Below are 14,954 nucleotides of genomic sequence, written 5' to 3'. Positions count from 1 at the left end.
AACTGAAATCCCAACTGCCCTCTTGTGAAAAGAAAAGAAAAAAAAAAAAAAAAAATTATGTCCAAGAGCAAATTAACATTTTACAAACAAATTCCAAACTCTTCTATGCATGTACTTAAAGCTCTCTCTTCATTTTCTGTGCCAATGAAGGGGCAGCCAAAACAACTCCCACGTACTTAACTGTTTTGGGTTTTGCCATCTGTGCCCCTCCCCCCCCCCCCCACCACCACCTCTGGTGTATTTTATACATTTATTTCATAAGCAGCAAATGGACTGTTGTCGATTTCGTCTCTCCTGGTGGAGGTGTTGGTGGCCAGGGGGGAGCCGGAGGAAGAGGGGGGTGCGGGAGCCACTGAAGTGTGGGGTGGGCCGTGGTGGGGTGGGGGGAGGCCTGCATTCAGCAACAGCCCCGGGGTTGCCCTGAGTTAGGCAAGCTTTCTGGAAGGTGAGAAAGTAAGGTAGGAGATCGATGACTTTCCATGCTTTTATATTTGGCAGTTTACAATTCTAGACTTTTCCTACTGTGGTGATCTTTTTTAACTTAATTGTTTGGAGGTAACACAATATTTTGGAGTCTTAAGAATTTGATTTTATACCAATAAGAAATAAAAATTAGGGATCTTTCCTGTAGTGTATAGTTTTACTATTTTAAAGAGATCTCTGAATTTTACAAGAGAACCAACATTCCTTAGTGGCAAAACTCTGAAAGTTGATTTGGGAGGCTTTTTGCTGCAGGATCTCCAAAAAATGGGACGATTCTAGTTAAATGTTCTCCTTGTTGAGCGTCCACCGGGTCAGTACTTGAGCTCTATCTTATAGAGTCGCTCATCCTTCGGTATGCTGCATATACAGATCGGCGCCGTTGCACTTTCTCAGTGGTGAGAAACGCCCCGCAATTGGCTCACCAGTAAGCATTCTGTTCTTTCACCTAACAAGAGTACTTTGGGGCAGGTGATTAAATTTATATAGGTACCTCAAGAAAAAGAACCTGAATATGCTGCATTTTGTTTCTTTAGCTTTTATATGTAGCATTTTGTTTTGCTCTTATCATTTTGTTTAGATCTATGCTTTTTGGACCCCAATAGACTGTTGGACGGGATTTTAAAGTGACTCTTGTCGGGATACAGGATCCTTTGTTTTTGTCTTTTCAACTTCAGTATCTGGTTCAAAGGTCGCCCACCATTAGTGCTACTTCACCCAAATGCACCTGCGAAAAAGGATACCGTGTGTGTAGGCAGACAATAATGTTCCCAGTCCTTTCTGTTCATGCTGCTTCCTTAATTCTTTTCTCCGTGTCATCAAGAGGTTGGATGACTTGTTTCTAAGGTCAGACTCAAACATCTTGGCATCTTAATGGCTTCAACACAGACCTCACAAAATTGCCATTGAGTAAGTAGCATGATCCTAAAGGAAGCGCTGGCATCCGGCAGCCGGATGGATCTGGTCTCGGAAGAGCCAGTCTCCGCGTCTCTCCATCCCCAGCCCTCACCCTCACCCGGCAGGTGGGGAGTGGTCTTGATGGACGAAAGACAAACTGGTGAAGAATGCCAAAGGCTGAGACACTGAGCATCTATTGTCACGTTCAAGCTTAGCTGGGTCCTTTCGAGTTTGTTTTACAGCTTACTAGGTTAAGTAGTTTGCACTATTTTTGCAATAAATTCATGGAAAACCTAACAGTTACTTGTTTTGTTTCTTACTGTGTGTATATAAACTAATACTAAAAGTTTGGCATAGTGTTTTTTCACCTCCTTACATAACCCTTAACATGCACAGAATGCTGTAAATCTGATAAAATATGATGTGAATGATATTTTATAAAGTTATTTTGTATGGTGTCAATTTTGTTTTGCCTCATAGTATGTCAGCAAAAAATAAAATAAAATTCCTCATATTTACAGCTGCCTCTCCCAAAGATTTTCAATTACTCACAGATTTTATTTGGGCACTATCTTCGGTATGGTGTAAGATTCCAGGTTTCCAAGGTGGGAGCACGCCTCCAGTGATGGACGTCCAGAGGCCTAGTCTGCAAGTATTGGACCAATTCCTTGAACAACGTATCCAGAAACTCAAAAGGGCTAAGCATCAGTCCCTGAGAATTCGGGTTTGGGGATGAGAGCCACAGGAACGAACTAGAAAAACAAATGCGGTATCTAGGGGGACTGGGGTGTTTCTACTCTAAATGCCATGAGAAAGGATGAGGTCAAAAGCCGCAGAACTAAGCCCCAGGCAAACGCAAGCCCTGAGATCCACATTGTGTGGGAACCGGAACTGACCACATCCAGGTGTCTCATCCTGGTGCGTCACAACCCCCTCCACCAGGCTAGGGTTACACATACTGCTGCAGCTCTGAAGGCCCTGGTGGCCTTGCTGTGGAGTGTTTGTGACTCCCACTATCTGTACCCTCAAGAATATATGCTGTTGGGAAAGGAGGGCTGGTCTTAAAGCCAAACAATGGCTGAAAACCCTAGGATACACGTACGTTGGTGCTAAAGCAGGCCAAGGTTTCGTTCTTGTTATTTTCTGATTTTTAAGACTGTATTAATTACAGAGAATGTAAAAATTCAGATGAACATAAAGATGAAAATTTTAAATTATTTATAATCACAACACGGATAGGGATTCTTAAAACTTCTGGTGTATTTTGTCCCAGTCTTTTTTTTTTTTTTCCTTCCCCTTTCCTGACAAAATCAAGATGAAGTTCTTCCCACTACCTCCTGCCTAACGTATCCAGGACCCTGTACTTCTCACTGACTTACTATCTAAAACCACCTAGCACTTTTGTGCCCACTGGCCCCAGGGCATCTAGCTGCTACTGGAAGAATGTAAGAAAATGATGAGAGCTCTATAATCTCTTAATCGATATGGGCTTACCTTATTACAGTCTTGCTGTTTAAGTCTCACTTTATTGAGTGGCCAGAAGCATTATAGTCACGAACTGACTACAAAAACCTAAGGATTAAAACTGTAATGATGGGGCGCCTGGGAGGCTCCATCGGTTAAGCATCCAATCCTTGATTTTGGCTCAGGTGGTGACCTCCCTTGCTTATGAGATCAAGCCCAGAGTCAGGCTCCCCACTAACAGTGCAGAGCCTGCTTGGGATTCTCTGTCTCTGTCTCTCCCCCTCTCCCCTCTCCATTTACATGCTTTCTCTCTAAAGAAGTAAAATTTTAAAAACCTATGATGGTGAGTGTTACATGAATTAGGAAATAATTTCAGAAAAGCAAGCTGCTTGATCAGGGTGTTTCTGCTCCACAGAGGACGGGGAGCCCACATCAAGAAGAATGGAAGGTTAAGGTAGGAAAACTACAGCATCTACAGCAGAGTAAGATCAGTGTTTGGGGCCTTGAATGCCAAGAATGTACACCACATAGGCGGGGAGAGACGATCCTTTCTAAGCTGCATGGTCCAGTAAAGAAAGTAGTCTGGGATTTGAATCCCATGCCCACCACCTCCTAGGTATGTTCTGCACTAGTGCCTTAACCTGACCACCCATTCCCTTTGTGAAACGCGGACACTATACAGTTTATGGGAGGATTCGATGAAATGTACACAGTATTAGAAGAGGCTTGGGTCCCGACAGCTACTTGAACATTTCTGACCAGGAAAAGAAAAATCTTCACAAATCTGTTTTGATAATCTGTTACCAGTATAGAAGAGGAAGAGGAAGGAGGCTGTAGAGATGAGGAAACCAGTGAGGAGGAGGCTCCTGGCTCAGACTGGCACACGACCCGAGGAGGAGAGCTCCCTGAACTGGGTCGGAAATGCTTAGATGAGTTAAGAATGTTCAGCTGGTTAAACACAAACCAGTGAGTATTTTTCTGGGGGATTTCTTAAACAGCATCGTGTCCGGAAGGCACAGATACTAGTGGCCGTGCACGGCACTTAAAGAGATACTCAGACATCTTTGTGACTTTGGGTTTGATGACAAGTTTTCAGATATGATCAGAAAAGCATGATCCCCAGAGAAAAAACATAAACTGGACTTCCTCAAAATTAAGAACTTCTCATAGAGATATCATTATTTCTGCTCTTTGAAAGATGCTGTCAAGACAAGGAAAAGACAAGCTACACATTGGGAGAAAATATTTGCAAATCACATAATGTAGCAAAGGGCTTGTTTTCAGAATATATAACATTCTCAAAACACAACCAAAAGAAAACCCAATAAAAAGATGGGCAATTTGGACACTTTACCCAAGAAAATACGGTAAATAAGCAAATACTAAGATGCTCAACATTAGTTATTAGTGAAATGCAAATTAAAACCTATACCCATTAAAGGGGCTGAAATTAAAAACAAAAACAACCTACCAAGTTTTGCAGAGGACGCAGAGCAAGTGAAACTCCTTTACTACTGATGGGAATCCAAAATGGTACAGGCACTTCACAAGTTTGGCAGTTTCCTATGAACTTAAATACACAATTTCACTCCCAAGTGTACACTCAAGCAAAGGGACATCTTCTGTTCACATAAAACCTGCACACAAATGTTTCTAGGGCTTTATTGTAATCATGCTGGAAACAACCCAAATTGGGAATTATGTGTTGGCCTGGGGAATGGAGAAACTACTGTATATCCCTAGCGGGGGTGGGGGGCTACACAGCAATAAGGAGTGGGACCAGCAATAACATGAACCCTGTGCATTACGCTTAACAGGGCAGAGCTGGGTTCACAGGCTCTGTACTCTAGAATTCTGTTTCTGTGGCATGGGAAAGACCGGTCAGCAAACCATGGTCTGTGAACCAAAGCCAGCCCACTGTGTTTCTGTATGGCCCATAAGCTAAGAATGGTTTTTACATTTTTAATGTTTCAAGAAGACCAAAATAATACTTCATGACCCATGACCCATGAAAGATTCAAATTTCAGTGTCCAGAAATGGAGTCCCACTGAAATATGGCCATACTCATTACTTTATGTATTATATATGGTTGCCTATATTACAATAGCCTAGTTCAACAGTGGTAACGAGATTATATAGCCCACAAAGCTGAAAATGTTTTGGTTTTGTTTTTGAGAGAGTGCAGGGCTGGGGGGCAGGCAGAGAGGGAGGGTGAGAATCCCAAGCAGACCTGACACAGGGCTGAATCCCACGACCCTGGGATCATGACCTGAGTATAAATCAAGAGTTGGACGCACAACCGAGCCCCCCAGGCGCCCCTAAAATACTTCCTATATGGCCCTTTCCAGAGTAAATTTGCTGTCTCCTCTGGGTAAAAAGGATAGCTCAAGGGGTTGCCAAGGTAAAGGGCTGGAATGAATCTGACCATGAGGGAATTTGCAGGATGACAGAACTGTTATGTCTTGTGATTACACAACCCTGAGTTTGTCAAAGCTCAGAACGGTACACCAAAATGTGGGTTTCTAAAAATGTTTAAATAGGGGCACCTGGCTGGCTCAGTCGGTTGAGCGTCTGACTTCGGCTCAGGTCACAATCTCGCAGTCTTTGAGTTCGAGCCCCGTGTTGGGCTCTGTGCTGACAGCTTGGAGCCTGGAGCCTGCTTCAGATTCTGTGTCTCCCTCTCTGTCTCTGCCCCTCCCCCACTCGTGCTGTCTCTCTCTCTCTCTCTGACAAAAATAAACATTTAAAAAAAAAATTTTTTTTTTTTAAATTGAGCCACCCAGTTGCCCCTATCGGTTAAGCATCTGACTTCGGCTCAAGTCAAGATCTCGTGGTTCGTGGGTTCAGCCCCGCATCAGGCTCTGTGCTGACAGTTCAGAGCCTGGAGCCTGCTTCGGATTCTGTGTCTCCCTCTCTCTACCCCTCCCCACCTCATGCTATCTGTCTCTCTCAAAAATAATAAACATTAAAAAAAATTTTTTTTTAATTTTAAACCAATTTTAAAAACAAGAGGAACAGAAAACATCAGTAGTTACCGGAGGGTAAGGGAACGGGGCTCTGAGCGTACAGAAGAATATTTGGGGGGATAGAACTGTCCTACATATTGATTACTTACATAACCAACACATCAGATGTTAAAGGATGACTTTACTGGATGTAAACTTCAACTCAATTCTTTAAAAAAGAGAGACAAGAGACAGCCAAAAATTTACCCTACTGTCAAAAAAAAAACAAATAGAGCTTATGGTTTTCTCATGAACAATAAAAACAATTACTTTGTGTGTAATGAACAATAAAAGGAGAGTTTTCTTTTTTTTAAGATTTTCAATATACACAGTATTTTAAAATGTTTTTAGGAAATGGGGCGCCTGTGTGGCTCAGTCAGTTAAGCGTCCGACATCAGCTCAGGTCATGATCTCACAGTCTGAGTTCGAGCCCCACGTCGGGCTCTGTGCTGACAGCTCAGGGCTTGGAGCCTGTTTCAGGTTCTGCATCTCCCTCTCTCTGTGTCCCCTACCCCCGGCCTCTCAAAAATAAATAAATATTAAAAAATGTTTAAGGGGCGCCTGGGTGGCGCAGTCGGTTAAGCGTCCGACTTCAGCCAGGTCACGATCTCGCGGTCCGTGAGTTCGAGCCCCGCGTCAGGCTCTGGGCTGATGGCTTGGAGCCTGGAGCCTGTTTCCGATTCTGTGTCTCCCTCTCTCTCTGCCCCTCCCCCGTTCATGCTCTGTCTCTCTCTGTCCCAAAAATAAATAAAAAATGTTGAAAAAAAAAATTAAAAAAAAAAAAAAATGTTTAAATGCCTTTGCAGAGATAATTAAATCAAATACAAACAATATTAACGAGATTTTTTTTCTCTGGGAATAAAAGTGTTAGAAATGCTTTTGATTTATTTTTTAAAGTTTATTTATTTCGGGAGAGAGAACATGTGCACAAGTGGGGGAGGAGCAGAGAGAGAGGGGGAGAGAGGGAATCCCAAGCAGGCTCTGCACTGCCAGTGTGTGCCACACGCGGGGCTGAAACCCACAAACCATGAGATCATGACCTGAGCTGAAGTTGGACACCCAACCGAGCCACGCAGGCATCCCAGAAATGCTTCTTTTTAAATTTTGCATACGTCTCAGGTAACAAGCAAGGCATGAGAACAACAGAGGGCTCTAAATCTAGCTCCACAAAGCATTTACTATTAAACTATGTACAGCTTCTAATAAAGAAATTTATTTTTCAGTTAATAAAAATGCAGTATTTAAGACAAATCGTCAAATTTTCAAACGCAACATACTACCCATAAACTATATTTTTAGCTCAAACTACAGCTAGTTGTTTACAAGAACTAATTTCCAAATAGTCATCTATGAATTTACACAACTGATATTTAGAAGCTCTTTAAAATTACTCTGTAAATTAAAAAGTTAAGCCAACTTGTCTGCCTCTACAGCTTACCCGCAGCAGATGAACCAGGCGTGCCCGACTGCATAGGCAGCTTTCTTGGTACGCCCTGCCCCAGGCCTGCAGCGTGCGCCCCTCAGGGAAAGGCTGCTGTCTGGGTTCCTTTCCTGTTGGCCATCTATGGCGTGGGCACATCAGGTGCCCTGAGGCAGCCAGGAGGGCATACAATGTACTTGAAGTCTCTGACAACTGAAGAGTCTAAAGTCACGTGGTGCTGTGCTTACTCCAAAGCAATGGTGCTAATCCAGGAGGGCGCTCCGCAGGCTGACTTTGGGTTTAGGACTCTGCTTCGTCCCCATTACTTCCATCATCCGTGTCATTCTCCTCGTCCTCTTCCCTCTTCTCTTTAAGCATTTTCAGATATTTACTAGCTAAAATCTTCTTTGGTAATATATCTTAAAAATATAAAGCTAACATCAGCAATTGGTTTTGGCAGACCATGAACACAGCAATGCAAATTTCAAGATGTGCAAGTCCCTGCTTTGAACTCTAGAACAGGTTCCAAAACACGACAGAATTCCGACCCTGCCTCTGGGTGACAGCGCAGGAAACCAGCACTGCCTCCTGACTAACGCCAGAGACCTGTTTCCTTTCCACGGACTGCAAACCATGGGCTCCTGTGTGCTGGTAACGACTGGGAGCAACCCTGTCCTACCCACCTGAGACAGGCCGGCGGGCCCCGGGGGGAATAGATTAAAGCTCTTTTTTTAGCTGTGGCCCACACAGCTTGTTCCGCAACAACAACTACGAGTTTCTCTGTTTCTGGGGCCGAGCAGACCAGCCCAGAGTCCTCCCTTCAGTGGTAAGGAGTCAGCCAGGCTCCCCCAGCCACCCAGCCAGCCAAACATCCTTGTGCAGGTTGTTGACTTCACTATCATTCTAGGTGAACCACATTACAAACATACTCTGACAAAACTAATAATGTCTTCCTGTGCCAGGTCATGGTAAACTTTGGCACCTGGAGAAAGCAGCAAAAAAAAAAAAAAAAAAAAAAAAAAGTCTATTTCAGTGAAAGCAGGGGGAAAAAAAGCTGTAAATTACTACATCTGTTTTAACCAGAATGTTTCAAAAGCTAAGTACCTGCAAGAAACTGAAAAGTTTCCGATTCCTCTGCAGTATTTGATAAATCACTGTAAGTAAGTGCATTCCTTTCTTTTCCATTGCCATGTCTGTAGGAATAGGTGGCTAGATACTGAACAAAGAGTTCCTAAAACAAAATGAAAAAGTGAAATGAAAAGTATGCCCTGAAAATTTACCGCAGAACTTAATTTTTAAAATTACATTGTTTAGATGACTGCGGATTACCTGGGTTTCTCAAATTACAGAAAACTACCGGGGAAAGGAGAAATGGGTCAGAAAGAAGGCAAAGGTGTATCAAAGTTGGCGGGGAAGCAGGCATTTCCCTCAAGTTATTTTAGATTTCTAACTCAGGGAAATTTTTTTTTAATTCAACGATGGATTATAATTATGTGAAAACTATGGGCTGGTTTAAGGAGCAAAGGACCATTCAAAAATTCTCTTTGACTCAGGAACACATTTTTAAAATACAGCGTCTAAGGTGGTGGCGTACGACTATAATAGTCAAACAGCCGGAAGCTGAGAGTTGACCACCTTTCCCATTTTGCCCAAACACCTTCCGCAAATCAACAACCTGGACGGAGCCTCTCTCTTCCCCTCCCTCTAGGTTGGTGGGTAAGGAATGAAAGTGCACAGGGCATCTAAGTATCCCAGCACCACGTGCTGATCGGACGACTACCCCCCTGGGCTCCGGGATCAGGCGGGCAGAAGGTCTCAGCTCTGCCCCAGCACCCTGCAGGGACACCGCACTGAGACCCGAGGGGCTGCGCGGTCCAAGGCAGGCTTAAGCACGGCCCAGTGCAGTAACACAAAGGGTGCTGGGGCGCTACTGTCCACACCAAATCCAAAGAGACCCTGAGCCACCTGCACCTAGAACGGCGCTGGCACCACGGGCTGGGAACGGAGGCTGGTTGTGGCCGGGGGATGTCCAGCCTCGCTGCGCGGACAAGGTGCGTGCGTCGTCGGGCTGTACCTCCAGAACCCTCTCACTGCACCCTGAGGAACCGGGGCCCGAAAACCACGAACAGGGCGGAAGCGGAAGAACGGAAGGTTTGGGGGCCCGGAGTGCGGTGATGCGCGTGGAGAAGACGCCACAGGAGGCACGCGTCAGCCAGCGCCACCACCCGGGGCCTCGCGCAGGGGAAGTCGGGAGCGGCGCGCGGGGAACGGCGGGAGTCGCGCGGTAGGCGAAAGGCACGCGAGGCAGGACGGGAGCGGCGCGGTGGGCGGGGCGGTGGGCGCGAGGGCGCCGGGCGCTGGGGCGCGCGCTGCGAGGGAGGGGACAGGGCGCGACGCCGAGGGCGCGCGCGCCGCGAGCCCGCGAGGGGCGGGGGGGGGCGGCACCGGCAGCGCCGCGGGGCGGGGCCCGACGGTTCCGGTCGCCCCCCCCCCCCCCCACCCCCCAGCCGCTCCCTCCTCCCCGCGCGGCCCGCCTCACCGTGGCTTTGGCCGTGAGCACCAGCGCCTCCTGGTTGATGCTGGACACCTCGGGCGAGCTCTTCATGATGACCCGGATGCGGGACAGCGGCAGCGACACGAGCCGCTGCTCCCCGCACCTGTCCCTGCCCGCGACCGCGTCCGCCATCTTCGCGCCCCTCCCCGCGGCGGCCGCCGGACCCGCCGCGAGCGAGGCAGGCGGCCCGCCTGCCTGGCGGGTGCGGGAGCGGAGGCCCGCTGCCCCGTGGGAGTTGTAGTGTCGGGGAGGCGCGGCCTCGGGGGCCGGCAGCCGCCCTTCCGGGGCAGAACTACAAACCCCGAGATGCTGCGCGGAGCGGGCGGAAAGGCAGCCGGCGGGGCGGTGCCGCCCAGGGCCGCGAGCGGGGCTTCCCGCCAGTTGCCCGCGCGGTGCGGACCTGGGGGCGCGGCGGACGGGGACGGCCAGGGAGCTCGGCGCGGCTGGTGGCCGCAGCGGCCCTCGGAGACACGGGGACGGGGTACCGTCTTCAGAGCTGGGGAGAGAGCGCACCTTCCTGGGAGGAGGAACAACACACGTGGAGGCCCCGAGGCCGGAGCCGGTCGGGGAAGCTCAGAGGGGCCGATGTGCTGCAGTTGGACTGAGCGGGCAGCCAGGGGCTTTTATTCCAGCAAAAAATGGGAAGGGGGTGAAAGGTGTCAGAGGGGTGATGGGATAAGTCTCAAGTGTTAACAGGATCCCTCTGGCTGCGGACTGTTGACTAGCCCAGGAGTAGTTGGTTGTACGGGCGGAAGCAAAGAGACCAAGTAGAAGGTGATTGGAGGTGATGAATAAGGTGCCAGTGTGACTGAGGTGAAGTGAGCTGAGAAAAGAATAGCAGGAGGGGCGCCTGGGTGGCGCAGTCGGTTAAGCGTCCGACTTCAGCCAGGTCACGATCTCGCAGTCCGTGAGTTCGAGCCCCGCGTCGGGCTCTGGGCCGATGGCTCGGAGCCTGGAGCCTGTTTCCGATTCTGTGTCTCCCTCTCTCTCTGCCCCTCCCCCGTTCATGCTCTGTCTCTCTCTGTCCCAAAAATAAATTAAAAAAAACGTTGAAAAAAAAAAATTAAAAAAAAAAAAGAATAGCAGGAGGCAACCCGGGGCCAGATCGGGCAGGGCTTTGTAGATCATGGAATTCTGTCCACCTGAACGAATCCGGAGGCCCTGGGAAGAGTTAGGAGGTCCCCCTTAATTTTACAAAGAACAGGACAGAAGTAGGAAGGCTGCTGCTGGGACAAAGACCATGGTGGGTTGGACTAGAGTGAGGTGGTGGCAAGGAGTAGGTTTGGGATCTAATATGAAGACAGCCAGCAGGACCTGTCAGTGAGATGTGGAGCCAAAGAATGGTGATGCCATGTTCCAGAACGGGGAACACTGCCAGAGGAGCAACTTTGGCCAAGAGGCTTGCTTTGGAGCAAGTTAAAGTTCCAGTTGCCTGTGAAACACTAGTGGCGGTGTTGAGCGGATAATTCGACATTGAAGCCTGGAGTTGAGGCCGGAGCAGTTAACTTAGAAACCAGCACTGTCTGGGTGGTAGTTAAAACCGTGAACTTGAATGAACATATTTAGGAGGAGGGTGTAGATAGAGCGGAAGGATCTAAGGACTCCAGCCTAGGGTGCTCCCAACATTTCAACATGGAGGAAAGAAGGAAAATCCAGCAAAGCAGACTGGGAAAAAGTGGCCATTAAATAGGAGGAAACCCAAGAGATTGGGTGTCCAGAAAGCCAGTTCAGAGGGTGCCTGGGTGGCTCAGTCGGTTCACCATCAACTCTGGACTTCAGCTCAGGTCACGATCGCACGGTTCATGAGTTCAAGCCCTACGTCAGGCTCTGCGCTGACAGCATGGAGCCTGCTTGGGATACTCTCTGCCCCTCCCCACTCATGCTCGCGTGCGTGCTCTTTCTCTCAAAATAAATAAACTAAAAGAAAAGGCGTTTCTGAAAGGAGAAACTGGTCAACTGGGTAGAAAACGGCTGGGAAGTTGAATAGGATGAGTGTCTTACCACTCACTAGCAGTGTGACCCCACTGCTGAACCACGGGGTCCTAGGAAGTGTGGAAGCGCCTGGCGTTAAGTTCCGCACCCTGACAGTGATATTCCACCCGGCACCACCGCCCTCTCGGGTCAGCCCTGAGCAGCAAAGGGGATGGAATGAGAAAGGCCGTTGTGAACTAGAAAGCATCCTCCAAAAGTCTAAATTACCGTGTAAGGTTTCAGTGTTCCTGCTGCGAGGCCTTTTCACCCCAAATCAACTTTGATTTCAAAGTTCATATAAAAAGGAGCGCTTGGGGGCGCCTGGGTGGCTCAGTCGGTTGAGCGGCCGACTTCAGCTCAGGTCACGATCTTGCGGTCCGTGAGTTCGAGCCCCGCGTCGGGCTCTGGGCTGATGGCTCAGAGCCTGGAGCCTGCTTCCGATTCTGTGTCTCCCTCTCTCTCTGCTCCTCCCCCGTTCATGCTCTGTCTCTCTCGGTCTCAAAAATAAATAAAAAACGTTAAAAAAATTAAAAAAAAAAAAAAAAAAAAGGAGCGCGTGGCTGGCTCGGTTGCGGAGGATGCGGCTCTTGGCCTCGGGGTTGTGAGTTGAGGCCTCACGTGAGGCTGGGCGTGGAGCCTACTTTTAAAAAAGTTCACCTACAAACAAACAGTCTAGGAAATTCAAAGCACACGTTGTTTCACCTTTCTGACTTCAGGGCTGTTCATTACTTAGGTAATGATCACGAAATATAAAACTTACAGCATGTTTCTACGAGTTTAGTAAATTTTGAAAACTGCTCTTTGTCCTTCCTGTAGAGGGGACCCGAGACCAGGTATCACAGATGTTCCAGATTACTGATCTTAGTGGTATTAGGAAAGTTTTCGCATCTGCCTTCAGCCATAATGACCCAGTAATTTCAGCACCTGCTATGTGCTACGGACTTAGAAGGTGAAGGTCGAGGATACAAGGATGTTGTCTTCACCACTGTCACCTCAGGTCTTTGTCCAAATACATGCCAAGCACTGCTAGACACGGAGGGGCAGCCAGTGAGCAGACAGCTCTGGTCCCGGCTCTCCCAGAGCTTGCTTTCAAGTACAAAGGAGACAGAAAAAAAAATAGGAACCTCTCCTATGGTAAGTGCTCTGGAGAAACCCGTGTGAGTGGCAGGTAGCCTTTCAGAAGCGAGTCTCTGCTCCGTGTGAAGAGAAGGGAACAGCCAGCAGTGCAGAAGGGCTGGGGCAAAATGAGCCCCCCCAACAGGACAGCCTGCGGGAAGGACACCCGAGGAGGAAGATCCCTTGGCAAAATGGAGGAACTGAAAGGCCAGTGTGGTTGGAGCTTAGTGAGCGAGACGGTGTGGGAGACGTGGGACCCGCTCAGGCAGGCAGGTGAGACCTGTGGCTCTCATTCTGGAAGCCCTGAGAGTTGGGGGGTGAGAGCAGACCCAACATAAAAGGCCAGCCCGGTTGCCAAGTGATGGCGAAGTGACAGCGTGCCCGGTGCCGGGCCGAGAGGAGGCCCCGCTCCAGCCTCAGGACTCGGCTCTTACTCCAGGGAGCTCCGTTCCTCCGGAAGTGGTTGACATTGCCAAGGTGAGCCAGAAACTACCCAACAAACACCCACTACACGGTGGAGTCCTTCGGTCCACACAGGGGGCACGCTGTACTGCTGATGTATTTTGAAGTTCCTAGACATTTTGTTTCTCTAGATGGTTATTGCTTTTTTTTTTTAGTGTGTTTTTATTTTTGAGACAGAGACAGAGCACAAGTGGGAGAGGGGCAGAGAGAGAGGGAGACACAGAATCCAAAGCAGGCTCCAGGCTCCGAGCTGTCAGCACAGAGCCCAATGTGGGGCTCGAACCCACGAACAACAAGATCATGACCTGAGCTGAAGTTGAATGCTCAACCGACTAAGCCACCCAGGCGTCCCTGGTTATTGCTTTTTGTAAGGTTTGTCTTTCTTGGGACGTTGGAAAGCAGGATGTGTTAGGAGATAAAACAGAAGAGGAAGGGATCAGGAGAGCCAGAAGGATTCAGGAAGTGGAGGATGAGGAGCTCAGGTTAGGGAATTTGCAGGTGACATTCGGTCATCGATCATGTTAGGAACAAGGAAAGGTGCAAAGGAGGAGATCTTCAGAAAAGAGGGAAGGTGCACACTGGTTTTAAAACAAGAAATAAGCTTCAGGGGGCACCTGGGTGGATCAGTCGGTTAAGCATCTGACTCGATTTCTGCTCAGGTCATGATCTCATGGTTTGTGGGTTCGAGCCCCGCATTCGGGCTCTGCGCTAAGATTTTATTCTTAAGTCATCTCCACACCCAACGTGGGGCTTGCACTTAAAACCCTGAGATCAAGAGTCACACGCTCCACAAACTGAGCCAGCCAGGCACCCCTAATGCCCCTCGTTTCTGATGCCTCTGCACAGTCTTCCTTCTTTCTTGCTGCCTCCTGTGTCTGCATCCCAGGCACTAGAAGGCAGTTACCTCCCCTGCCAGCTGGCCTCTGGTCAGACTCTGCCAGTGGGAGGCCCAGGTGAGAGGTGCAGTGGAGAGGAAGGAGGAAGTCCCACCCTGCTTGTACCAGAGTGCTGGCAGCAGGCGGGACTGCAGGCGGCTACAGGGAATGTTCCCGCGAAGGTGGTGGTTTGAGCATCTTCGCCAGGCACCCCTGGGACTTCACTGGGGAGCCTGGGTTCCAAGCCAGGGGCGGCACCGGCTTCCCGATCTCTGGGTTGCGCCTCCTTCCCCTGAGATGTCAGAGCGCCTTCCTCCCGCTCCTGCAGCCCTAATGTCACCCTTGGAGGCAGTTCTCGGCATTAAACCCCCGTCTGTTTGAAACACGCAGAGAAGTTCCTGCTTTCCTGATTGAACGTTGGTCCAAGGAGACCGACCGAGTACAGCGGGAATCCAGGGCTCGTTACCTGCATTGACCGTGCTGGTACAGAGATGCCTTCACTGGCAGCGCGCCCTGGAAAACAGTTACTTAGTTGTTGCCTGTTGTTTGTTGCCTCGGTGGAGTGCTCCTTGAAGACAAGGGGCCACAGGTGACCCTCATGGTGGAAATGGAGTCTCGTGGGACAGGCTGGCTCCCGACTGCCTTGGAGAGCGTTCGGGAAAACTGGTGCTGGGGGCTTTTGACTGTCCGACCACGCCTGACCAGAGAA

The 14,954-nt window shown here is 49.0% G+C and overlaps 1 protein-coding gene across 2 annotated transcripts; it reads right to left on the bottom strand.

The window, feature by feature from the left end:
• Window positions 1–7,038: 7,038 nt before the first annotated feature.
• On the bottom strand, window positions 7,039–10,103 carry CHRAC1 (chromatin accessibility complex subunit 1). Of its 2 annotated transcripts, none has more exons than XM_060629584.2 (3): window positions 9,807–10,103; window positions 8,372–8,498; window positions 7,039–7,686 (listed from the first exon to the last, which is right to left on the bottom strand). In XM_060629584.2, exons 1-3 carry the CDS (start codon window positions 9,951–9,953, stop codon window positions 7,568–7,570), a joined length of 393 nt encoding a protein of 130 aa, XP_060485567.1. In that variant the 5' UTR covers window positions 9,954–10,103; the 3' UTR covers window positions 7,039–7,567. The 2 variants fall into 2 exon arrangements, with proteins under 2 accessions (XP_060485567.1, XP_060485568.1); XM_060629585.2 differs by lacking the exon at window positions 7,039–7,686 and adding an exon at window positions 7,693–8,249 and having other exon boundaries at window positions 9,807–10,058.
• Window positions 10,104–14,954: the final 4,851 nt, after the last annotated feature.

Source organism: Panthera onca, chromosome F2 (genome assembly GCF_046562875.1).
Source record: "Panthera onca isolate mPanOnc1 chromosome F2, mPanOnc1 haplotype 2, whole genome shotgun sequence".
NCBI lineage: Eukaryota > Metazoa > Chordata > Mammalia > Carnivora > Felidae > Panthera > Panthera onca.
This window is presented reverse-complemented; position numbering and strand designations above follow the sequence as displayed.

Coding starts and splice junctions, on each gene's coding strand:
- CHRAC1 (XM_060629584.2), bottom strand. CDS start 9,953: ATGGCGGACGCGGTCGCGGGCAGGGACAGGTGCGGGGAGCAGCGGCTC. Junction 8,499..9,806: donor TGCTCACGGCCAAAGCCACG/GTGAGGCGGGCC, acceptor ATTTTGTTTTAG/GAACTCTTTGTTCAGTATCT. Junction 7,687..8,371: donor AACTTTTCAGTTTCTTGCAG/GTACTTAGCTTT, acceptor TATATTTTTAAG/ATATATTACCAAAGAAGATT.